This window comes from Aspergillus sclerotioniger (assembly GCF_003184525.1).
Source record: "Aspergillus sclerotioniger CBS 115572 chromosome Unknown BO94scaffold_15, whole genome shotgun sequence".
NCBI classification, from domain to species: domain Eukaryota; kingdom Fungi; phylum Ascomycota; class Eurotiomycetes; order Eurotiales; family Aspergillaceae; genus Aspergillus; species Aspergillus sclerotioniger.
The window spans coordinates 805,840-830,109 of NW_020291005.1; the positions used below are offsets into that span (position 1 = coordinate 805,840).

The following is a 24,270-nucleotide window of genomic DNA, read 5'->3' on the forward strand; positions in this document are numbered from 1 at the left end:
GCAGATTGACCCCTCTTCCTGCCGATCTCGTCTCTGCAGGACACGGACATGCAGGTCAGCTCCGTCCAGGTGCTGCAGGGCTCGGTGCAACAAACCCCGATGTGGGATTTTTCCACGTATGGACGAGTACCCAGAGCTTGCCATCATGAATTCCTACATACTTATACTCTGCTTCCAACCCAACCATCACTCTCTCTCCTACCAAACAAACCATCAACCTGTAAAACATCTCGCCAAAATGAAATCCTACATCCTCTCCCTCCTCGCAACCTCCCTCCCAACCTCCCTCGCCACCACCATCTACCTAGCCGGTGACTCCACCATGGCCACCGGCGGCGGCGGCTCCGGCACAGACGGTACGTCCACCCCCAACCCCAACCCAACCCAACCCAACCTAACCTCCACACAGGCTGGGGCAACTACATCGCCCCCTACCTCACCAACACCACCAGCAACCCCACCACCCTCTCCAACCAAGCCGTCGCCGGCCGCAGCGCCCGGTCTTACACGCGCGAAGGCCGCTTCACCACCATCGCCTCAACCCTCCAACCCAACGACTGGGTAATCATCGAATTCGGACACAACGATGGGGGTACCCTCTCCTCTACCTCCGACAACGGCCGAACCGATTGTTCCGGCAACGGGACTGAAATCTGCTACTCCGTCTATGACGGCGTCAACGAAACCATCCTCACTTTCCCAGCCTATCTCGAAAACGCAGCAAACCTGTTCCTAGATAAAGGCGCCAACGTGATCATCTCCTCCCAGACACCGGATAACCCGTGGGAAACGGGGAGCTTCGTCTACGATCCGACGAGGTTCGTGGCGTATGCGCAGTTGGCTGCGGAGAGGACGGGCGTCGCGTATGTCGATCATGGTGGGTATGTGGCGGCGGTGTTTGAGGAGTTGGGCGAGAGTGTCGTGGATGGGTATTATCCTGTGGATCATACGCATACGAGTGTTGCGGGGGCGGAGGTCGTCGCGGAGGCGTTTTTGAGGGGGGTGGTTTGTGCCGGGTTGGGTTGGAGGAGTTGTTGGATGTGGGGTTGAGTGGGTTGGGGGGGAGTTGTTTGGATGAGTAGATTTTTGGTGGGGGGCTGGTGGTTATGGGGTGAAGATGTACCTTCTCTACACTGTCTAGAACAATGGATGAGAATGTAGGGTAGAGTATCTGAATTAAGTGTTGTCTATGCCAGTTGTCTCTAATGGTTGTGTTTGCTGTCGGTTCTCTTGATGGATTCGCAAGGTGGTGCATGATTATTAGGATCTTGGTTTGGTCTGTACGTGTGCCTGAGTAAAATTACATCTAGCAGGGAAGAGTAATGCTGGTGGAAGAGGTTGAGATAAAGTTGGCTGGTTGTTGGATACACAGCCTGCTTCTGTGTAACCGTCGGTTCATCCCCCTGGTGGGGATGGGGGGTGCCGCCCATTTCAGAATCGCTACCTACGATACTTACTCCTCTTCTACAGCATAGGATCACATTGGTACAGTTATATATGATATTAAGTATGCTGCTCATGCAACTATATATGGTATCGTGCAAAGTCGTGTCTCGTAACGTCTTCCGACTCACTCTTCCAGCGTGGCCTTCACAATGCCGCGCTTTTCAACTCGTTGGTAGTACTGCGTCAGGTTCGGATACATCTTCCCGGACAATAGCTCCGTCTGCGCAATTTCCCGCAGGACCGGCCACAGCGAGCAGTCGTCAATGCCAAACACGGCGCCGCTCAAGTACGGCTGTCCGTCTAGAGCATCCTCCCACGACGTCAACTGCAGCTCCCCTGTGCCCTGGCGTTGGTAGTCCCGCCAGCTGGCGAGGAGGTCGTCGATGGCTGTCAAGTGATCTCCCCCCGGCAGCGCGTCGACCCCAGGTCGCACAGACTCTGCCGCGCGCTCCGCAAAGTGGCTTAGGATGATTACGTCACCGGCCAGCTGGGCGCCGTCGGCGGCAATAAAAAGCGGGCGCGTGCCCTGCGACGCGTCCGAGCTGGTCTCATAGCGGATGCCGTTCTCGCTCAAACACAAACGCACCCGGAGATTGGCCACGGCGTCAGACCCCAAGATAAGTTTGGTCGTACAAGCAGTGACAAAGTTGACTACATCAAACCCGCCCCCATAAACTCCCTCCCAGTTGAACTCTGTGGCGTGGTTCTCCTCGCCGAACGCTCGGATGATGCGCTCCGTCTCAGCTGCGTCGCCGTGGATCACCGGGTGGGCACCATCCTGCGACTTTGAAACCGCGCCCTGGCCCCAGATCGTGTCGCCCGCGGGGTCCAAAAATGTACCAATATGGCGGAAGGTTAGTGAGATGCGCTGCCCCTCATAAGCGCGTTCCTCTATCGACTTCTCCGCCTCCGCACGCTTGTCGGGTCGGATTCCATGCAGCCACCGCATGTTGGTCTTCTCCCCCAGCACAAAAAGTGATTCATGTGGCATGGGAATGCGCTGTGTCTGTCGACCCGATTCTGAATCCTCTGACGAGCCTTTGGTACGGAGGACCATGACCCGCTGCGCACCAAGACTGACATTACAGATCGACGAGCCGCGCACGATGTCGAGGGTCTTGTCGGAATGCTCGGAAATCCGATCCTGTCCGTCCCGGTAGAGTTGGATCAGCGCATGATTTAACGGGTGACCGAGGATGCGCTCGACAATCGCGCGCACCTTGTTCACCGTCGCAGTGAACGGTTGCAGGGGCGGGGACTCGTCTGCCGGATGGCGATATATTGGGATCGATCCATCAGCCAGCGGCAACCCCTGCACTGCAACTAGTCGAGGCACCTGCCCAGACAGGTGATACATCTTCTGCCACGCCACCTCCTCGCGAATCTTCTCAAACGCCTCGGACGGCAGGTCGAGATCGTAGATGATGCGGGAATCGCCCTCGCCAATCACGTCACCCGGGCGGTATACATCTGGCTTCTTGGACTTGGCGCTACGTCGTTTGTCTGATCGCGACGCGGACTCTGGCTTGGCGTCGGATCGTTTCGGCCGTCGAACCTTGCTGCGGATCTTCTTCTCCCCCTTTCCACCCTGCGACGCACCGCCGTGTGACTCGGCGCCGTAACGAGCACGTGCGCGCGTCAACTTTGCCAGTTCCTGCAAATCGCCGTCCTCGTTGTCGGTGAACTCCGCCAGAATATCATCGATCCTGCGACGTCTCCTGCTCGACGCTGACTCCGGACTCTCTTCCGTGGCGATCGGGGAGGCGCTCGGCTTGACCTCTAGCTCGTCCATGACGCTCTCGATGCCAGCGGGGGAGATCGATTGCAAGGGCCGCGGGCCACCTTTACGTGCGATCTCCTCCGTTTCCTCCCAGTCGAGTTCCTCGGACAGCTCCTCGGTGGTGATACCATTCGCGCCGAAAATGTCTGCCATGCGGCGCATGGATTCTTCGTGGCGCGCAAAACTGCGGAATCCGAGACAGTCCTCGATCAGGGTGACAGCAAAGCCGTGACGCACGGCATCCAGGGCAGTGGCGTAGACGGAGACATTGGACAGCGATCCACAGAGGTAGATCTCGGTGACAAAACTGGTGCGGAAGAACAGTATCAGGCCTTGGTCTCGCAGGGCGGAGTATTCGGTCTTGTCGATCACCGTATCGGACTCCATGTCAATGGCGGCTAAGATGGGGGCAGGGAACTGTGCGCCGGCCGTCTGGGGGATACAGCACCGCGGCGGGTCCACGGAGAGGAAGGCCTCCTGGTCAACGGGCGGTGATGGATCCTCATCTCCGGCATCGAGGCCTTCGTCGTCCTCAGTCTGGTCCCTCCTCGTGTCCTGGTTCATGCGACCGAGTACGACCAGGTCCTGCGCATCGGACGGACACACTAAGGGCTGTCGATCGCGGTAATGGGAGCGCACCCAGACGACCTCGCCATTGCGACGAAAGGCGGTGGCGAGCTGCGGGAGGAGATCAAGAAACTCGGCGGTGTTGGACACATGCAGGGCTCCGTTGGGGCGGACAAAATCATTCTGAAAGTCCAGGAGGAGGAGGGCCTTGCGAGTGTGAATGGCGGGCAGATTGGTGTAGTGGGCGAAGAAACTCATGGCTTCCACATGGTAGGTAAGTAAGCGATGGGCGGGGTTGGTGAGACAGTCGCAGGGATGTTAAGCGACGATCAAGGGGGGGGATGGTAGGACATGGAGGGAGGTATATAATGGATAAAGGTGGAGGTGGAGGTGAAGGTGAAGGTGAAAAAGGGGAGATGAGGAGAGGTAAGGAGGAAAGGAAGAAAGGAGAGAAAGAGATGGAAAGAGGAGAAGAAGCGGAGTTGAAGATTGAGCGGTTTGGGATGTTTGGGGTGTTTGGTCGGTCGGGGCGAACTGCCTGGCGGAGCCTCAGGCAGCGGGGCCGCCCTCGTGACCGCCCCGCGGAACCCTTTTCCGTCTCGCTAATGCCCATCTCGCTAGATCTCAAGCTTGGGTTTTGGAGCTACCTGCTCTAGCTTGTCGATAGCTCTAATAAATAGCAAAGCTGGGGATCTAAATTTTGACATTCCCTTGACAGGTCGGCAGCCACGTTCCAAGCGAGCAAGGTGGGCAACCGTGGATAAGGGCTGGCTGTCGGGCGGGTCCCGTGCTCCACCTACCCTGTTTGGCATGGTGTCCGGTGGCTCTTGCCTCACCGCTTTCTAGTCTCGACAGGGGTCATCAATTGTCATTGTTTACCCTCTCTTGAGTATTCTTTATGCCATGTCAGACTTTAGGATTCAGACTTTATTTACGATTTAAAGAGAATATCTAATTGATATGAGTCAGAGACACATGGTGCAAAATTTTAGAAATGCTTACGATCAGAGGGAGAACGATACACCAAACTATCAGCAAACAGCATTAGCCTGCAAATAGAGGTGACAGGGGTGGCAGCCTGCACACTCGGCCGAGTCCAGCATGACTCGTCGATCGGTTGTCCAATCAGGTATGGATTCCCGTCTGTGTAACGTCGAGTGGCCTCGGCTGTCCCAAATAGGAAATTCCATGGTGTGAACAACCCCGGAATTGAGAACTATTGTCGTTGAGCAATAGTCAATTTCACAGCTGATCTATCACATATACACGGCTTGCACTTCTATTGGACATTGGTATAAGCAGAGGAGCAGACTTGAGGGGCACAGGAGATACTCAACTTTCGGCAGTATATGATTGTGCTCCATCACAAGTCCAGGCCATCATACATATCCACTCGCATTCAAGGTGTGCATGAAGTACATAAACTGGTCAATCTTTCTGAATAGCTAATGCAGCAGCAAGAAATCCATCGCATTGAGCGACATTGTATGCGATGCATTGAATCAATATACGTCCGGCTCTGTCCGGTATAAATCCCCTACACGTCTTGACGTGGACTTTTCGAGGTCAGTCCGCTTTACCTTCCTTATCTCTGGTATGCATTCGTATCACTTTACAGTCTCTTTCAGCTAATTTTTTGCCGGTTCCAACAACGACCGTCAGCGACTCATTGGCGTCACCATCACTATTTAGTACAGCACTTGCAGCTCCTACTAATCTTTCCTACTGCCACAGAGATAGTCGGACCTCTAAAACTGTTTTTTAAAACCAGTGTTGTCGAGTTGTATACCCACTTCCCGACCATGCGCATCGCGAGGACGCCTCCGGCCACCCACCAGCCTTCGCGTCCGACCCAATGATTGCTGTGTATGATTGTATTCAAATAAATCACCCTTGGTCAAGACCATGCACATACAATGGCTCCGATGAAGCTGCGACTGCTAAGTCCGCTGATGTCAGCACAGAAACATGCTTGTCACATGATCATCTCGTGGTGATCAAACTTCAGTACTGCAGACGCCACGTCAAAGACAACGTGGCAATCACTCTGGGAGACGAGAAAAAGTATATTTGCGCACGAAGCGTTGGCCCCGGGCAGTGAAATTTCATAGATAAGCCGGCTGAGGTAGAGGCGCGTATTTTCTGTTGTTGGAACGGTGAGTGTGGTGCTGATGCTGATGCAGGGCGGGATCAGCTTCTATAATGGATCAGTCAGACGTCCAGCATCGACGGAAAGTCAGAATCTGGTGCTGAGAGGAGTTACGACCAGAGTTGAAGTTATGAAACTATGTTGGTGTGACGATAACTGGCAAAAGTGGCTGAGCAGATAAGGTTTCTGCTTACGGCGGCTAACAGGAAACAATGCCATTGTTGCCGCTGGCCAACTGCCGAGATGGGCCCTGCCAGTTCCGTCCCTGCAGCCATGCAATAAGCTCCGTATCCGAGCTGTTGGGGGCCAGCTTGCCCGTCTCCACGTGGGATGTCCAACAACGTGTTTCACCCGGTCGATCTGGATCCTTTTGAGATTGCGTCAGCTGACAGGATGGGACGTGTGTAACCTTTATGCCTGTGCCCGGTCGTATTTTTGAATCCTTCGTAAGCGATGGAGGTTATTCTGAGCATCATGGCTCGAAAGCGTTTCAATTACTGAGGTGTAGTCTTGCTGGATGTCCATGGACGGGGATAAGTATAAAAGGGGTTGTGTCGTTTGTGTTCGGTGTGTCCAAGTCATACATCACTGTTCCTGTATCGATTTTAGCCTTACCTTGTGGACAAGCCTATCTTATCTATTTCAGTTTGATTAGCAACTATTCAGTCCACTGATCCAGTGGCAACCAGACATGACCGCATTCAAGTTCCTCGCGGCATTAGCGGCCTTCGGACTGCGCGTTGCCAGTGCCGTCCCTCATAATCTCTCCTCCGTGACTTTTGACTACATCGTCGTCGGGGCTGGCTCGGCTGGACTGACCGTGGCCAGTCGCCTGTCAGAGGATCCGTCTGTCTCCGTGGCCATCGTCGAGGCAGGTACCTGGTCCGAGTTGGTGACGGGCAACCAGAGCCAGATTCCGGGACATGACTTTTACTACAATGGCAAATCGCCTAGCGACACGAACCCCAAGGTGGAATGGGGGTTTGTCACTACTCCGCAGGCTGTATGTCACCCTCCTCCATTTATTTCTTTTACTCACAACAACAGGGAGTCAACGGGCAATCCATTCACTACAGCCGCGGCAAGTCGGTAGGCATCTCATCCCAGCCCTAATTGTCACCCGCTAACCGCTCAGCTTGGTGGCTGCACCAACCTGAACTACATGGGCTATACCCAAGCCACCGAAGGATCGCTGCAGCTGTGGGCCGACACCGTGGGCGATGCCTCGTACGCCTACAATGCCTCGTCGTACTATTACCGCAAGAGCTTGAACTTCACTCCCGCCAACACACAGCTCCGCCTTGCCAACGCCACCACCGAGGCCCCTAACTCCATCTCCACGGGGGGGCCGCTGCACATCACCTTTCCCTCCTGGGCCCAGAGCTTTAGCACTTGGATCTCCATCGCCATGAATGCCATGGGCATCCGGTCCACCGAGCCCTTCACTAATGGCCACCTGAACGGCTCTTCCTGGGTGGCTTTGACCATCGATCCGACCACCGGCCATCGAGCCTCCGCCGCAACCACCTTTCTTGCCAGGGCTGCCAACCGACTGAACCTACATATCTTCGACCTCAGCCTGGCCGAACGCATCCTCTTCGACCCGCACCGCGTCGCCCGCGCCGTCAAAATCACCTCCCTCACCAACACCACCCAGCCCACCAACATAACCACGACTCTCCATGCCCGCCGTGAGATCATCCTCTCCGCCGGGGCTTTTCAAAGCCCTCAGCTCCTTCTCGTTTCTGGCGTTGGTCCCGCCTCGCTGCTCAAGCAACACAACATCCCTCTTGTCGCGGACCGCCCAGGTGTGGGCCAAAACATGAGCGACCATCCCTTCTTCGGAATCGCCTACCGAGTTAACGTTGAGACCTCCTCCGCCCTGCAATACGGCGATGCCAACGCCCTGGCCACTGCGGAGTTCAACGCAAACGGTACCGGTCCCCTCGCCAGTCCCGGGGGCGACTTCGCCGGCTACGAGAAACTGCCCGCCCCCCTCCGCACCTCCTTCTCCAACACCACTCGCGCTGATCTCTCTCGTCTACCTTCGGACTGGCCAGAGGTCCAATACCTCACTCTCCCTGACTTTGTGGGGGACTTTGAGTCCAGGACTGCTTCTGCGCCGACGGACGGATATCAATACGCTACGCTGCTGGCCACACTGATTGCTCCATCCTCCCGCGGAAACGTCAGCATCTCTTCCTCGAGAATGTCTGACCCGCCGTTGATTAACCCAAACTGGTTAACTACGGAGCAGGATGTCGAGATGGTAGTGGCGGCGTTCAAGCGGCTGAGACAGATTCTGGAAGCGCCCGTTATGAAGAACGTGACGATCGGAGAGGAGTATTATCCGGGTAGTGAAGTGAGTACGGATGAGGAGATCTTTGCTCAAATTCAAAAAAGCTTTAATACTATGTACCATGCGAGTACGTCGTGTCGGATGGGGAGGAAAGAGGATCCATGGGCGGTGGTGGATAATCGGGCGAGAGTGTTTGGGGTGGAGGGTTGTGAGTATTCCTTTTCTCGCCCTCGCTTACTCGTTGATTGATTTCTTGCTTTTTCGAGATAACCAGGGTCGCGAGCGAGGATAAGTGCTAATTGATAATACATAGTGCGCGTCGTCGACGCCTCTGCGTTTCCGTTTCTACCTCCGGGATTGCCGCAGGCTACTATTTGTGAGTTTTCTTTTGTTCTTTCTTTTTCCTCCTGTAGTAGATTGGACTATCAACTAACATGAATATTGGATAGATATGCTAGCAGAAAAGATCGCTGATGATATCAAAAAGGGCCGGTGAATTTGCGTCCGGCCCAGGGGTATGGATTGTACGATGGGTGTGATAAAATGGTCGTGTCATGGATATAGAATTGCTTGTTACTTACATCGATTTAGTCTAGTTTCATGTTATAGAGATAGATTTGGATTGTTTGATGCCACTGCAATGTCTGCGTGAGTAGGTACAATGTGGTTGAATTAGGGTTACCCACCCCTGTCTAGTTGTGTTGCACAACGGCGCAACTGAAAGTTGAAATAAAGTGTGGCGGTAGTACAGCCACGAATCTAGCTGTGAAACCAACAAATGAGTTTATTGGGACTACTAGTGTGTTCTTCTGGATGAGTGTGTGCAAGGCAGGAATTGTTCCTCGAGTGGTTTAATGCGTTGTTCCTGATGCATGGCAATGGTGGTTGTATATTTATTTCATCCCAGCACATGCACACGACCATGTAAATCCCACACAGCTAAAAATCTGCTCACTCAGAGACTTTATCCCATTCCATACTATTCACTCCATCGTAAAAACACGACCGACAATTCACCTTGAACCACAGCCAAACCAACACCCTTCCAATTACATCCTACCACCCCATCAACCTACCTTGACCCCAACGACAAATGCATAAGAATACCCAACCCCCAAACATAATCCCATCAATCAAGTCCGTTGCATCAACCAGGTCCCATAGCTCAGTTGGTTAGAGCGTAACGCTAATAACGTTAAAGTCGAGGGTTCGAGCCCCTCTGGGACCATCTTTTTGATCAGCATCTTTTTATGCTAGAGATACGGATAGATCCATAACAGACCCACCCACCCATACACAAAAAAGGTGAAATCGTCGGATTGAAGTGGTCAGACATATCCATGATCATCAACCACCCTCCTCTCTCCCTATATATAATAATCTATATAGACACCCCCGGCCAGAAACCATATCAATTCACATCCCCATCCACATCTCCATACCTATCTTCATTTCCCCTTAGGCAATAACACAAGCTCAATCTCCCTCCCTACCCCCTCATCCACATCTTCCACATCCTCCACCCCCTCCAACAACCCCGACAACCCATTCTCGCCTCTTTTCCCCACGCCCCCCTTCCTACCCAACGTTCCTCATCCTCCGAAGATAATTCCGTTCGTAGCGCCTCAATATCCGCACATCTCGCTCCCAAGCCTTGAGTATCGGACATGTACCCCAAAGAAAAGGTTCCCCGGTAATTCGGGAGAGCTTTTCGTCATCGATTCGCCATTCGTGGAATAGTTTCCGGTTGGCGCGGATTCTGTGGATGAGGTGGGTGTATTCGGATATGTGAGGGGGGTGGGAGTTGGAGTTGGGTGGGGGGGTTATGGGGCGAGGGGTGGGTGGTGAGGGGGTGGATGTGGAGCGGAGGTTATAGGAATGGGAGTGGGAGTGGGATTGGGAATGGGGAGTCTTTGGGTGATAGTTGGGTTGGGGATGTCTGTCCAGGGTGGTGGGCTGGGGCATTTTCTTCTTTTATAAGGTGGGTTGGGTGGGAAATCAAGGAGGGAATGGAGATGAAATTTGCATGATATGAGGTGGGTTATGGATGAGGAGCTACCTACTTATATAGGGGAAATGAATAAGTTGGGGTCTGGTCATCTTTGTAATTGTTCTCCTAGCCCAGAGACATCTCCTTTGTTCTAGCTGGGAGATTTTGATAGAACAAAGAAAGATTTCTTGAGTTTCGTAGGAAAATTCCTATACGCAGGGATCTTCCATAACTTGGGCTCGATGGAGAGATTAGTCCATTTTATTGGATAGAATTTATAGGATAATACCGATATATGTGAAAGACTACAAAAACAGGTATGTTTGGTCCTTACCGGTATTCAAAATGCAGTTTTCCATACCATTCTTGGGGCATTGCGTATCAGATCATGCGTCTAAACTGACGACATAAGCATACCACCCCATTAAGCACAAAACAACCACCCTCATAAAACACTGCACTACTCTGCAACCTCAGCCTCCAAAATCGCCTGCGTCGCCAACGCCGACCTCCAAACCCTCACCACCCGATACCCCGCCTCCCCCAACAACCCCCGCCACTCCGTCTCCGTCCGCTCCTTCCCAGCCACCATCACCATCATGGTCAGATCATACGCCGTGGCATGTGGATGGGCCTCCATCTCGGGAACAACATGATCATGGACCAACAGTCGACTATATCCTGCTTTCAAGGCGCCCCTTAACATCTTTAGGATGTTTTTCGCAGGCTCATCAGCCCAATCATGTAATACGCCGTGGAGGTAGTAGATTCTTGAACCTATCAATCCCACATTAGAATAATACAGTATGTATCTGGGCCAGAAATATACCTCTAACCGGCTGCTCCTCGAAAAAATCATGCACCATCTTAACCACCGGATCCGGACACTTCGATACCTTCACCACGGGCTCGAGGTCCTGGAGGTAGAGTCGCTCCGCGGTGTGTGGGTACGCGGTACGGAATTTCTCGAGGTCGTAGCCGATGTTTCCTCCTACGTCGACGATGAGAGGTGAGTTCGGGTCCGAGTTCTCCAGGAAGTGGGCAGGCGGGATGATGTCGAGCCAGCTGGCTTGGTTGGCCATTACGGCGCCCATGACGTGGTTGAAGGAGGCGCCTTCGCGGGGGTGAGAGGCGTAGTATTGGAAGAGATCGCCGTGGTAGTTTTTGGTGGATTGGAAGATTCCGGTTGTTGGGGAGGTGGGGTTGGTGTAGGAGGTTTGGTGGAGGTAGGTGGGGAGGTGGAGGTAGCAGGGGAGGGTGGCGTCGTAACTATTGGGGTTGAGTTAATGGTTGAGGGTGAGGGGGATGGAGGGTAGGTACAGGAAGTTGATCCATTCGCCGAAGATGGGTTGGAGGAGGGAGAGCGAGAATGGGGTTGGTTTGAAGGTATTGGGGGAGGTTTCTTCGAGGATGTGGTTTGCTGCGAGGTGGCGGAGGATGCGGGCTATACCCGCTAGGTTAGACGGCGTCGTTTTAGGGTTATTGTGGGTGGGGTGTGGATGTACCGAGGAGAACAGGATCGCAATGGACCATGGTTGCTAGGTCGTTGCTGCTCTCTGCGTTGTCACCCCGTTCGTGCCATTTCTCGAATAGCTGCAAGCCCTTGGCTACTTTCAGGCTGGCCCCGAGGGCAGGCTGTAATGGGTTATTGGCTGTTCGAGCAGAGGGTGGAGGAACGGACCTGTGTCATGCCGATTCTTGCTACTGTCTCCCATGGTGTCTCGAGTCGGCTGACAAGCGCATATGCGGCGAGGAGAGCCTTGTTCCGATCACCATCGTTGACGAAGCTCTCGGCCGTAAGGGTGTTTAAGGTCGTCAGAACAGTTTCGATGGGCTGGGTGTGTGCGGTCATGATTGCGATCGATTCAGAAGTTGGACGGAGCAAATAATCGGAGGTGTTTCTGCAGAGAGGGGAATTTATGTATTGCTCGGAGTGTCATCACACGTGGATTATGTGTCAAATAGAGGCTGGTGGAAGAAACCTGGGATCGGCGAAATATTGATCGCGATTGAATGCATGTCAGATACAAAGAACCCTGTCATAATTCCTGACTTGGTATGTCGCTGAAATAAACTAGCTGCCTCTATTGAAGGTAATTTTATCAGCAGAAGGTAACCTATAGGAATTTTATGGGGCCCGTGGCATCCCGCCGGGGCTCTGAAGACATGAGTACTCCTGAGATATGCCGATTCTCCGTCTGTCGGCAAATGGTTTGAGCCAGCTGGATCCAATATAATCTAAAGGCACTCGTCATATTTCATCGCTGAAATCCCGGGTAAGTGTCGACTAGTGATGATGCTTGAGCTCATCTCAATCCAAAACTCGTTAGTGTCGAGTCCAGCCCTGACCTGCATCACTAGCGACTGAGATCAGCTTTTCGCTGATGGAGAAGGTGACATCAATTCGGGAGGGACGGCACGGTGATCCTTCCCATGACAGGCAAAATGCAGCTTTCCAGTCCAGGGATTGATAAAACCAATACCCTGCGGGGTTGCTTTCGATGTTCTGGAGGATAACCGGTGGGCCAAGGTATGTTGCAGAAGCAGCCACCAAACTTAATTCTCAGGGGAAACGGGCGAGAGCTCATACTGATGTAGATCAACATCCGAAATGGGATACTGCTTCCAAGAGCATGATATGACATATATACCGCTGATCACCGTGCATCAACCATCCCCTTGCATATATGGGGTGCTTTGAACAATCCTGCAGCCGAAATATCCGCGGATCATGCGCTGACTATGTTGTCAGAGATGCATTGCAATAAGTGGCATGGCATCGCTTGAAATGAAACCATTATATCGGACGATCACTATGACTGTGAGGTGCCCGTCAACTTACCTATGCGTCACCACTAGAGGCATCTGACCTGGATATGCATCGGCAGAATTGGTTCCTAAGCCCGGTATTAACCCCGGAATCGGATTGGTTGGTGGTCATTCTCCACGATCTATGTCTCACACCTAACCGAAAAAGTCTTCAATGATCAACACGCTTAAGAGGAATAAGTGACTATTCTACTAGTGCACGAAAAATCTGGTACTCAGCCCTGTAGTAGACATGGAATTATTCAACTACTTCTGAACTAGTTGCCAGGGCGATAATGAATTGACTGGTCACATTATTGAATGACATGTCATAGACTCACAGTCCTTCTAGCGATGGTGATCCTGAAAACCTTGAATTAACAATACAATATATGGATCATGGCTCGCTTTCGGAGAACAGAGCGAACCTAATCACTTTTCAGACCTTGTAATTTCAATGATACGTTCCCGGTCCGTTGTTTGTCAACACCCATGCATCGTATCAAAACCCGCTTCACCCGTTTACACAAGAATGATCATGTCATCCCTTCATGATTTCTTCCATCGCAAGTCCACTGGCTCGTTGTTGGAGAGAAAATGCGCTAGAATACAGTTGAACAGACAGTAGGTAGAAACACTGCGGGACTTCGGATGAGCGGCCAGCCACGGCTGCCGTGCCGACTAACCCTAAACACCGCGGATATAGCCATACATCCGGTCCCGGTCACCGTCATCTATCTCCGTCGGGCTCTATCGTCTCTTATATACAGATATAATATTATAAACCCCTTACAATGAATACTCTGCAACAACCAAGCGACACCAAACCAGACGACACCCATAGCCCACCCATCAGTATACATCATGACCGAACCAACCCCCCCAACCGAGCTCGGTCGTCTCCGCATCCTCTCATCCACCGCAGGCATTCGCGTCTCCCCTCTCCAACTAGGCGCCATGTCCATCGGTGACGCCTGGGCAGGTCTCATGGGCTCCATGAACAAGCCTTCCGCCTTCAAACTCCTCGACACCTTCTACGAGTCCGGTGGAAACATCATCGATGCCGCCAGTAACTACCAGAACGAGCAGTCCGAGAAATGGATCGGGGAATGGATACAGGCCCGCCAGAACCGTGACTCCTTGGTCCTGGCCACCAAGTTCAGCATGGACTATCGCAGTCATGAAGTGGGAAGGGGTCCCCAGGCAGCCAATTTTGCGGGAAATTCCCGCCGTAGCATTCATGTTGGGATTCGGGATTCATTGAGGAAGTTGCAGACTGATTATGTTGGTGAGTCTACGTGAATTAAACCTTGGTGGTGATACTTGCTGATAGGATTCGCATAAGACATCTATTACATCCACTACTGGGACTACACCACCTCCATCAAGGAGATCATGGACGCACTACATATCCTCGTCGAGCAGGGCAAGGTGCTATACCTCGGAGCATCGGACACCCCTGCTTGGGTGGTTGCAGCGGCCAATACCTACGCCATAGCCCACGGTAAAACCCCCTTCAGCATCTACCAGGGACGGTGGAATGTCTTGAACCGTGATTTTGAACGCGACATTATCCCCATGGCTCGTCATTTTGGTATGGCGCTTGCACCGTGAGTCACCCCAAACCACAAAAACCACATCCAGCAAGCTAACTCAACCAAAACCGTGGCACAGATGGGACGTCCTCGGCGGAGGCAAATTCCAAACCAAAGCTGAACTCGAACGCCGCGAATCTACCGGAGAAACCCTGCGCAATTTCGGTGGTCGACCTCCCTATCAGCTCGAGGACGAGGTCAAGATGAGCGAGGCGCTGGCAAAGGTTGCCTCGGAGCATAATATCGAGTCGGTTACTGCTATCGCCCTGGCGTATGTCATGTCCAAAGCGGGAAATGTGTTTCCTGTTGTGGGTGGGAGGAGGATCGAGCATCTCAGGGATAATATCCAGGCTTTGAGTATTAAGCTGACGGATGAGCAAATTGGGTATTTGGAGAGCGTGAAGCCTTTCAATATTGGGTTTCCGCATAATTTTGTTCCGCCGGATCCCAATGTCTCAGGGCAGTCGTTTTTGATTGCGAGGACGAATGCGATTAAGTTTCCGAATGCGAGGAAGTTGACTTCTTTGTGAGGATTAGTTCAGGGGGGATTGAAAGGTGTGGGAGGTAGATGAAGGTTTTGAATGAAGGACTTTGAGTTTCTTGGAAAGGATTCATAGAGCTTCCAGGCTGGTGTGGTTATGCCATGCGAGGCGATACTTGGTGAGGTGGACTATAGCGGCCATCGGGCATATGGGGTTCCCAAGTTGAGGATCGGGTAAATGCTTTCGATTAAGCACCATTAGTCTTCGAGTTCTTGCGATTGGACATGAAGAAAGCTGGCGGCTTTTACTTAGGATAGTTTTTTATGATATCGCAATCAATGAAGCACGGAATGCCTTTGCCTGATGGCCACCGTAGTCCGCCTCACATATCAACCAAAGATTGATATATTGATGAAAAGCCATACTCCAAACCAAAAACAGTTGAAGGCAACAAGCGAATGCAGTTCATAGATAGTTGCACCACATGCATCTCAACTTGTACCAACCCGCGCTGAACACCAAGATCGCTGAAAACGAAAGAAAGCACTCTCATCAAGTACCACTCACAGAAGTATACCGCAGCAGCCATGTAGTATCCTGAGCTCCCTCCTTGGACTCTTGATTATCCTCACTCATTTGCCTCCTCAATACATCCCCATTGAAAATCACCTTCTTATGCACCACAAAAAGCTTCAAAACCGGCTCCTCATCATACTTATCCTCTCTATCACCTCTCGCATTGCGACACTGTCGTCCACACGCCCCAGGCGACCCACGATGCACCACAATCCTCCTCGGACAGAGATAAGTTTTCTTAACACCCCACTCAGGATAAAGTTCCATCCACTCATTGGCCGGTCTTGTCTTCTCCAGAAAGCTTGTATCCCCATCATCAATTGTCTCCATCCAGGTGCTCACTTCCACAGCATTCAGGTACCGTTTCTCTTCCAGCCAAGTCTGCAATTTCAGAATTCCGAGATAGCGTGCTTCTTCGAGGAGTGCGGCATAGAGAGCGTAGTCATGGCCTTTGTCTGGCGAGTAGAAGAGCGGATAGATGCCCCGTCGGAGGTAACGCAGGATGTGTTCAAAGAGAGTGGGATCCACGTCGATGAAGTAGCTTCCGTCGGGGAGGGCGTTGCTGGTCCATCGGCTGGAGAGAAGGGAGTCCAAGAAGGTGCTTTCGCTTAGGGTGGAGCGGGTGGTTGTGAAGATGCGTTCGCCGACTTGGAGGGTGAGGCGGCGGTCTGGAGGGGATGAGGGGGATGGAGTGGTCATGGTGGTGATGGGTGTGCTGCGTAAATGAGCTGGGGAGAGAGGAGTATGAGGAGTCAGGAGGGAATGCCCGCTGCGTGGATTATAGTGAACTGGTTCTGGAAGGACGGGGTCATTTGTATGGTGGGATTCAAGTCCGATCTTCAAGTCCGATTGATGATGTGTGCATGTCATCATTTAGGAACTTTGGCATTGAAGCGCGGGACCCAATGAATGATGATCTGCTTGATGGACGGCAACTGGCCTAGATGGCAGACTATGTCTAATTCATTCATTACAATCGCACATGGAAATGATGAATGTATACACAATTCTCTTGTATCCAGCCTTGCTCCTAATTAGCTTGATATCACCAATTCTCGTCCCCTACACAGCTCACGATGCAAGTAATTGGATTCTATCTACAGAAAGGTTCAGATAATAGTTTTAAAGAATCTCGCTAGTTACATTAGACACTTCCTAGGATTGAACCGTATGAACCTTTTCACTAGAAGAAGTTGATATCTAGTCTTGACCTCACAGCCTGCGAGCTTGTTTTCGTCGCCATTACAGTACTGGTAAATCTTGTCCTCCTGACGGATCAATTGATGCTCAACATGTCCACACGGCGGTAGAGATTCGTGATGGCGACGAGTATCGGATATCGTCTTCAGTGTTAGACTGACCTCCACAGCGTCGTGATATCCTTCATTTTTCAGCCAATCCCCCAAGCTGTGAATCCCAAAGTACCTAGCCTCACCAAGAAGGGCCAAATACATGTGATAGTCGTGGCGGCACTTGTCATAGTCGTAGAAGATCGGGAAGACTCCACGACGAAGGTATCGGAGGACGTGCTCAAATAGGTTGGGATCAGCATCGACATAGTACGAACCGTCGGGAGACTTGGAATTCCATCGACCAGAAAGAAGAGATGCAAAAAAGGTACTTTGATGCACCAGTGTTTCGCGGAGTGTTTTAAAGGTCTGCCCTCCCACTTCCAAGACAATCTGTCCTTCCGGGGAGTCGCAGGAGGGTGTGCTGGATGCCATTGTCGTACTCTTTGGCTGTGTTGTGAGTGAGACCAACCTCTTAGAAACTGAAGTGGGGAAAGTGCTATATATTGACTTGGGGTTGTGTATGTCACGTATGCATCATGTGTCGGTCTAGTAGCTAAGAGTGACATCAAATTGTGGACCAGACATCAGATATGATATGGCCAGAAAGGCCTTTCTGATAGTGATAAATTAGATAGCTCAGGGGATTGTATCCCACTGGTATGGAAGCAGCGAACTGATCATCATTAGTGGTGGTGTCATCAGCAACTAATTCGCACAAAGCCCATAAGGGAGTGCATTATGCGCCCGCACGATAACTTAAGAAAGGAAACTCAACTACGTGTTTCTATTAAAGAAATAAGTTTCCATCAAGAAGCATCATTGGTCTAGTGGTAGAATTCATCGTTGCCATCGATGAGGCCCGTGTTCGATTCACGGATGATGCACAATGATTCTTTTTTATTTCAGAAACCGAACCAACCAATCTTGGTCATTGTTTTGCTTCACAATGATCGAGTTTCTTTGTCGACAACAACCGTCTTTGTTCTTTGACCTTTCAGGCACCCTCCCCATGCGTTTCATCCATTCAACATCAATAATACAGAAATTCATCTCGCTCCTTTGCATGAAATCGGAAGGTCTCACACCTCTTTCATCAGATATCAGAGACCACCCAACCTACCAGTCGACCAACCGACTAGACTGACGAGCTGGTCACTGACTGACAATCCGGGGGGCTTCTCTTGCTTGTCCTGTTCATCTTTCTTCTTTACATTATCTTATTACACTCTTCAACTCCACGCTCATACCGCCATAACGAACACGAGGAGCTTTATATCTATAAACATGGGGGCATCGTCACTAAGATAACCAACTCGGAACCTCATCGGAATGTGACTATCCTATCATCCTAACCAGCAACGAGTAGAGTAGATAATGCATTGTTCGGACTGTCTTTGTTTTGATTAACATCAGGTTCCCTTTGTCCACTTCTTCATCGCCTTGTATTTTCCCTCACACTTCTCTTTATCAGCAGAGGGGTCGCCAAGTAAACACACACCCGCAAAGTCTATTCCCATAAAAGATACTTCTCAGCCAACATCTCTCGCAAAATATCTCTTTCCCTCAATGCCCAAATGGAGAGTCTCCAGTTCCAAAGACCTCCATCCTATATTCAATAGTCAATTGACCTCAACACCCTACATCATCCTACCCACGTCCTCTACTTTCACGCCTCACTTGAGTTATAGAACCAAATAAACTCTTTTCCCTTTATCCTATCCTACTTCTCCAGCCCCCCGGTATATCCCTACTATACATAGACTCAATACCGACACCGCACGGATCCTTCCAAAGTCAAATTCCGACCCCGCCAACACAACAACAGATATATATAGCCATCTCTCCCCCGGTCCCCCCAGAGTACAAAGTAAACCATCCATCTTCCAGTCTTGTCTTCGTCTCCAGCCAGCCCCTATTACCCATACCACCTACATTCCAAACCCACAATGTCCGACTCCAACATCGCGAACCACCTCGACGAGACAAACAAACTAAGAATCATTAACGAAGAATCTACCGATGATTTGAAGCGAGCCAAGGAAGTGGACTTGGTTGATGTCTGGAAGAAACGGGACAAGTTGATGGAGTACATTGCGTTGTTGGTTGTTGAGTTGAGAGAGGCGCATGGGCGGGATATGAATAGAAGGATTAATGCTTTGATTAAGAAGTCGCAGCAGTCTGTTGAAGATCTTGATGCTGTGCTGTATAGGTGGAATTGATGGGGGTATTGATGTCTTGTTTAGGGAGGGGAGGGGAGTGGGGGGTTGGTGGGTTGGTGATGATGGTGTGGAGGGTCTGCAGAGAGGGTGTCGGTATTAGCAAGGTCGTTCGTTTGATGTTGTCGCTAGCTTGGTGATGTTTTGAAGATGAATTGATTTATGGTCGTGCTGAGTATTTTATTGCTAGACTTTGTAACATTCGAGTTGGGCTTTCTAGGGTTTGACGATATAAGACTAATAATAGGAACTGGATCTCAATCTTACCATAACCCCGAACAAGATCTAAGGGGTAGGTAGGGTGGGAGGAGGTCAGTTCTGTTCCTTAAGTCTGAGAAAATCTCTAAAGAATATGGTATCACATCTATTTATCTTGTCGATACGAGTCGGTCACTAAAAACCAGTGTGAGGGGCAGGATATGGTGCTTCATTTGCAGAGACTCTTATTCAATGATTGATGCGAATCTACTATAACATGTCTTACATTGATCAATAATGGTTACTAGTCCATTCCAGCAAATTGCCATCCTCATCAGAACCATCAACCATCAACCCTTCACGTCTCTACTATTCTGCACACACCACTTGACATGCTCAAACACCTTCCAATAGACATCTCTCGCAGCATTCTTCCCTATGATAAGATCCAGGTGTCCATACCCTTCTGCGAGGAACCGGCGATAGAGATGCTCCCCAAACCGACGGCGTAACATCTCGTAATCTCGGAGAGTGGACTCAGGCTTGAAGACCTCGTTGAACGTTCCAGAAATAAACAAAATTGGCAGACCCTCCAAGTAAAGAATATTTTTCTCCGTGAGAAGAGGATTGAGCTCGTTGTCTAAGCACGCCCCATGAGTTCCCATGCGCGTTACATGTTCGAGGATCTTCGTATGAGTATCTCCAAAGAATTGTCCCACATTATCATGGATATTGGTATCAAGATTTTGGTGATTCCAGCACAGCCCGAATGCAAATGTGGTTCGATGGCAAAGTTTGGATGTGCATATGTCTCGCCGGTTTTCTACCGGGTAGAACCGCAGCAGTACGTCGAGCACTTTTTGAAAAAGACCATTGTCATCACGGCTGCCGATAGGATAGTATGTTCCCGAGATAAACTCGTATATACGGATCAGAAGTGTGGTGGCCGCCTTGACAGAGTTCCAGTAAGCAAGGACCTGGTTCATGAACACGGAGTTCGCTGTGATACCGAGTAGCTGGGTCCGGTCAATGGTGTCGTCAAGCAGACCCATAGCGAGAGCCACAGACCCTTGACAGTGGGCTACCACATACGGTTTTTGTCTTTGGTGGTGGAGAATGTGTTGCAATGCAGCTGCGATGTCTAGACGGCAGTCAAAAACCGTGCACCCGGCTGCTACGCTGGAATCACCGCCCCAGCGAGGTGACAAGACGAAACAGCAGCATCCCCGTGCGGTGAAATACTCAACCATGTTGCATCGTAGGTACGGTAACGCAAAGGTACTATGTGCGGCATTACCAGTAACTCCGGGAAGTAGTAAGATTGGCTGAGGACCAAGGCCTTGACTCATGAAGCCTTTGTCCATCGGCAGCGGCTCGTATTCTTCCAGGCGCACGGTGACATCATCCTTCGTTCTCAGTAGGTGGGTGACTGATGGTCGCTTTTTTGGGCCGATAGAAGAGAAGCGGTTGGTCTTCCGGGCCGGGGAGAGGAGACGAAAGAAGACGAAAGCTAACTGGAGAGCGAAATAACTGAGGAAGATGATCAGCGCAAGAAGACCCAGTCTGAAGGATCCTGTTGGCCGAAAAGTCGTTATCTGCCGGTTGAACGAGGGCCATGAAATGTGGAGAACACCGGCTCCCACTCTCGCACCATCTCGAGTGATGCGGACGTTGAGCTTAGTTGTGGCTTCCCATATACGGCTGACAGAAAAGGATGATTCTGAATCAATCTGCTTGTAACCATCCGCATGGTATCGCACATTCTCCAGTGAGAATAGCTGTAAAGAATATGTGAGCGTTGTAGAATCCGCCTGCTCTTCTGGTTGCACAAAGAACCGAATCTTGCCATCTACGACTCTCATCGGACCTCGAGATAGTGCACTACAAGACACGGTTCCGGTACACACTCCCTCGTATTGCAGTCCAAACGTATCTAGCACTGTAAGAATCTTATCATGCATGGCATGTGATCACTCACCTGTTCTCCAACAGATCTCAATGGTGAGAAACATCCGCATCACTGACGATGAGCCCTTTCCCAGGGTCTCGCATGCTATAAAGTCTAGATCATTTGGCTGTGTGTTTATATGGCCTTCGAGGATCTCAGAAAACTGCCACCCGATTGGCGATAATGACTTGTCGATGCCGTTCTCACGATGTCGTGATACCCTTGGTTTTGAGCAGGCATCAAGGCTCCCATTTGAAGTTGTCATGTCGGTAGTAAATCGACGCTTCTTGGCAATCAGATCCACCGATCGCTCAGCAAGGGCAGTTATCGTTGCAAGAGGATTTACGCCTAACGGGTTAACACCAATAAGTAATGAGGAATGAGCTACCCACCCAATGCAGCTGGGACAACAGAGCCGTCGCAGCACACGAGACCCTCATGCTTCTCACTTCCATGTCCCGTATACACCTGGCCCATGTGGTTTGTGACACCTTCACGACCTGTACCGTCTCTGCTCATATTAGCTCCTCCGAGCGGATGGACGGTGACCTCTTCCTTCTGAGAACCTGCAGACCTTAGCGCAGCCAACCAACGGCGAAGGGGACCTACCAGACAACATAGGCAAACAGCCAATCTTTCCTCCTGCGCGGCTGACCATGTTACCCAGCATGTTTCTGAGGTTGGTACAATTCTCTGACCGCCCCTCTCCAGGACCACTCAGAATTAACTGATCATTCTTCAGCACGAGGGTGAGCTCATTACTATCGTGTGACATAACTAAATAGGTCGATGTGCGTTGCAAAGCATCTCCAACAGACGGGTTCAAGATCCGAGATTTAAGACTGTAGATGGCCTTCCAACACTGAGATACGGCACCCGAAAGCGATAAGGCAGTTGGATACCGCATTGTTTGCAGCATGAGAGTGACTCGGAAGAAGGGACTTAATGGCCTCGGGATGCACCCGTCTTCAATGACATGACCGGCAAGAGCATCCTTTGAGCTCCCCCCTCTACGATCCACCACTCCGGTGATTGTTGGACCCGGTCGGCTTCCAGAGCTGGATGGTCCTGAGATACCGTTGGCCTTGACATCACCGTTGTATCCTGAACTCGATATCAGTTTTGCACCTTACTGGAATCGCTAGACTGACCGAAAACCAAGATGTCCCCGTTTCCAGACACATTTCTTCCAATCATTGGTGAGACTGGGAGGCCGTACTCCCTCGAACGAAGCAGAATCTCTGTTGTCCCTAACGCACCGGCCCCAAGAAAGCATAAATCGTTCTCATCAGCGCACCACATAGTCAGCCCAAGCTTGTAAGAATCAGATTTAGACATACTGCTTTCACCCAAAACAACTGGGTTTTGACGTCTTCAGCAAACGCTGACCTCCCCCTCCCATGCCAGGCAAAGTATACCACGTAGCCTTTCTCCGGTGCCTGCTCGATGTACCGGACCTCGCATCCGCAAAAAATCTCAGCGCCCCAGTTCCAAGCATCTGTGAGGTATGTGGTAGGAACCGAGTTCTTAGATCCGTCATTCAGACCGGTACTCTCATTTCCCGATCCGCCATTTCCTTGCATCATCACACCAACGTGATTGCGACCGCGACGAAAGAAAGTTGTGAGGGGGGCACGGTAGAAAGTTTGTGCCTTCCCCAGCCATCCTGCTTGTTTCTGAATGGTGTCCAATTTGGCCAGCGGTGGGTGGTTCTCTGGGTACGGGGAAGGCTGCAGCATTTCTGCCGCCCGTGAGTAGTCTAGCAAGGGCTTAGTGTTTATCTCATGGAACTGTTGAACATGACTTACAAGCCTGCAGGGCGGAGGCTTCTTTCCGGATCTCCGGGGGCCATGGGCTCATCTGTAAGGTCTGTTGATCGGCTTCCAGGAAAACTCCGGCATTGATAAGCGAGCAGCCACCTAGTGCTGTATGATGGTCCAACGATGTTAATGTATTGCCCCAGGAATAGTAGCCATAAGGTTGTCACCATGTAGACATACCACGAGCGACCAGAGCGTGCTGTCCATCTCCTAGGATCAGCTGGAACAGGCGAGTGCGTTTGTCGGTAACGAGCCATCGCGAGGTCCCCGAGATGCTGAGTTCCCTCGAACATTGCCACAGAGAACACGGGAACGAGCCGGCTGCAGTATAAGTTAGTCATGGCGACCCAATGGACCAAGCATCGTACGTCGTCTCTCCCAACCAAGTTCTAGCACGGCCACGCTCTTGCCAGCTCGAGCCATTCGACTCGCCGCGACGCCGGCTCCATACCCAGATCCAACAACGACCACGTCATATTGGGTTTCCATTGACCGGCAGGGACGGGATAGGTGGGGGTAATCGTCGGGTCGTGCACCATCCGCAGTGGCCATGGTTGAATAAAGTGCCTTAGTTTGGGGAAAGGTGCGCACTTGCAGAAGAAAGATGAACTTCAGATGGGAAGGCAGTCGAGGGCATTTCCGCCGTCCCCCTCGACTGGCGGCACATTTCTTTTCTCCTTGCAGTGTCCTGGAGCTGCAGCCCAAAGCTGAAGATAAGGCAGCCGGGCGAATACGACGGGGCGCGGGGATTGGTTCCCTTCAGCTGCTGCGGCCGGTGGCTGAAGTCAAATTGCAAGCAAGAGCGCAAGTGTCCGTGGCTGTCTCCAGGCTCAGTTTGCCTGGTCGTTCAATTCCCATGGAGGGGTTTGATGGTGTCGAAAGAAAGTTCCACGAAGACATGGGGAGGGTTTGCAAGGTAACATTTGGCGGGGAGTGGGACCATGGGAGGGAGGATGGCGGGGATGGAAGGGAAGAAATCCGGGGGGAGAAAACCAAAGTAAGAATGGAGATTTCCCGCTCGGAACCCTGCTCACCGCCCCACCCGGCCGCAGTCGTTTGCTGTCTACACTCTAGATACCTAGTAGTATATGGTACTATTGTTTC

At 51.4% G+C, this 24,270-nt stretch overlaps 8 protein-coding genes and 2 non-coding genes across 10 annotated transcripts; 5 read left to right on the forward strand and 5 right to left on the reverse strand.

The window, feature by feature from the left end:
* Nucleotides 1-289: 289 nt before the first annotated feature.
* Nucleotides 290-1,032, forward strand: BO94DRAFT_424793 (rhamnogalacturonan acetylesterase RgaE; the record flags this gene model as incomplete). The annotated part of the gene is made up of 2 exons (XM_025607432.1): nt 290-356; nt 410-1,032. Coding segments are annotated over 2 exons (690 nt in total), but the record flags the coding sequence as incomplete, so codon positions are not given.
* A 482-nt stretch (nt 1,033-1,514) lies between these two features.
* On the reverse strand, nt 1,515-4,279 carry BO94DRAFT_535745 (isochorismatase family protein family). The gene has a single exon (XM_025611853.1). The coding sequence runs from the start codon at nt 4,049-4,051 to the stop codon at nt 1,571-1,573; it is 2,481 nt and encodes an 826-aa protein (XP_025467182.1). The 5' UTR covers nt 4,052-4,279; the 3' UTR covers nt 1,515-1,570.
* Nucleotides 4,280-6,633: 2,354 nt separating this feature from the next.
* BO94DRAFT_597318 (GMC family oxidoreductase) lies at nt 6,634-8,849 on the forward strand (the record flags this gene model as incomplete). Its single annotated transcript, XM_025616270.1, has 5 exons — nt 6,634-6,945; nt 6,990-7,031; nt 7,078-8,449; nt 8,555-8,617; nt 8,691-8,849. The coding sequence occupies 5 exons, from the start codon at nt 6,634-6,636 to the stop codon at nt 8,735-8,737; spliced, it is 1,836 nt and encodes a 611-aa protein (XP_025467183.1). The 3' UTR covers nt 8,738-8,849.
* Nucleotides 8,850-9,395: 546 nt separating this feature from the next.
* BO94DRAFT_t173 lies at nt 9,396-9,469 on the forward strand. Its single transcript has one exon. It is a non-coding gene; the product is annotated as a tRNA-Ile (tRNA).
* Nucleotides 9,470-10,691: 1,222 nt separating this feature from the next.
* BO94DRAFT_557043 (S-adenosyl-L-methionine-dependent methyltransferase) lies at nt 10,692-12,083 on the reverse strand (the record flags this gene model as incomplete). The annotated part of the gene is made up of 5 exons (XM_025613913.1): nt 10,692-11,008; nt 11,061-11,500; nt 11,552-11,675; nt 11,737-11,866; nt 11,913-12,083. 5 exons carry the CDS (start codon nt 12,081-12,083, stop codon nt 10,692-10,694), a joined length of 1,182 nt encoding a protein of 393 aa, XP_025467184.1.
* A 1,808-nt stretch (nt 12,084-13,891) lies between these two features.
* BO94DRAFT_517830 (putative aryl-alcohol dehydrogenase) lies at nt 13,892-15,164 on the forward strand (the record flags this gene model as incomplete). Its single annotated transcript, XM_025610010.1, has 3 exons — nt 13,892-14,327; nt 14,385-14,649; nt 14,714-15,164. Exons 1-3 carry the CDS (start codon nt 13,904-13,906, stop codon nt 15,162-15,164), a joined length of 1,140 nt encoding a protein of 379 aa, XP_025467185.1. The 5' UTR covers nt 13,892-13,903.
* A 504-nt stretch (nt 15,165-15,668) lies between these two features.
* Nucleotides 15,669-16,391, reverse strand: BO94DRAFT_546819 (BTB/POZ domain-containing protein; the record flags this gene model as incomplete). Its single annotated transcript, XM_025613309.1, has 1 exon — nt 15,669-16,391. One exon carries the CDS (start codon nt 16,389-16,391, stop codon nt 15,669-15,671), a length of 723 nt encoding a protein of 240 aa, XP_025467186.1.
* Nucleotides 16,392-16,831: 440 nt separating this feature from the next.
* BO94DRAFT_597322 (BTB/POZ domain-containing protein) lies at nt 16,832-17,416 on the reverse strand (the record flags this gene model as incomplete). The annotated part of the gene is made up of 1 exon (XM_025616271.1): nt 16,832-17,416. The coding sequence occupies one exon, from the start codon at nt 17,414-17,416 to the stop codon at nt 16,832-16,834; it is 585 nt and encodes a 194-aa protein (XP_025467187.1).
* A 381-nt stretch (nt 17,417-17,797) lies between these two features.
* BO94DRAFT_t174 lies at nt 17,798-17,868 on the forward strand. Its single transcript has one exon. It is a non-coding gene; the product is annotated as a tRNA-Gly (tRNA).
* Nucleotides 17,869-19,659: 1,791 nt separating this feature from the next.
* On the reverse strand, nt 19,660-24,114 carry BO94DRAFT_493413 (FAD/NAD(P)-binding domain-containing protein). Its single transcript, XM_025609200.1, has 9 exons — nt 23,535-24,114; nt 23,347-23,487; nt 23,155-23,271; nt 22,687-23,105; nt 22,498-22,630; nt 21,956-22,450; nt 21,739-21,912; nt 21,377-21,694; nt 19,660-21,331 (listed from the first exon to the last, which is right to left on the reverse strand). Exons 1-9 carry the CDS (start codon nt 23,716-23,718, stop codon nt 19,749-19,751), a joined length of 3,564 nt encoding a protein of 1,187 aa, XP_025467188.1. The 5' UTR covers nt 23,719-24,114; the 3' UTR covers nt 19,660-19,748.
* Between the last annotated feature and the right edge of the window lie 156 nt (nt 24,115-24,270).

Coding starts and splice junctions, on each gene's coding strand:
- BO94DRAFT_535745 (XM_025611853.1), bottom strand. CDS start 4,051: ATGAGTTTCTTCGCCCACTACACCAATCTGCCCGCCATTCACACTCGC.
- BO94DRAFT_493413 (XM_025609200.1), bottom strand. CDS start 23,718: ATGGCCACTGCGGATGGTGCACGACCCGACGATTACCCCCACCTATCC. Junction 23,272..23,346: donor GCACGCTCTGGTCGCTCGTG/GTATGTCTACAT, acceptor ACCATCATACAG/CACTAGGTGGCTGCTCGCTT. Junction 22,451..22,497: donor CGGGGACATCTTGGTTTTCG/GTCAGTCTAGCG, acceptor TATCGAGTTCAG/GATACAACGGTGATGTCAAG.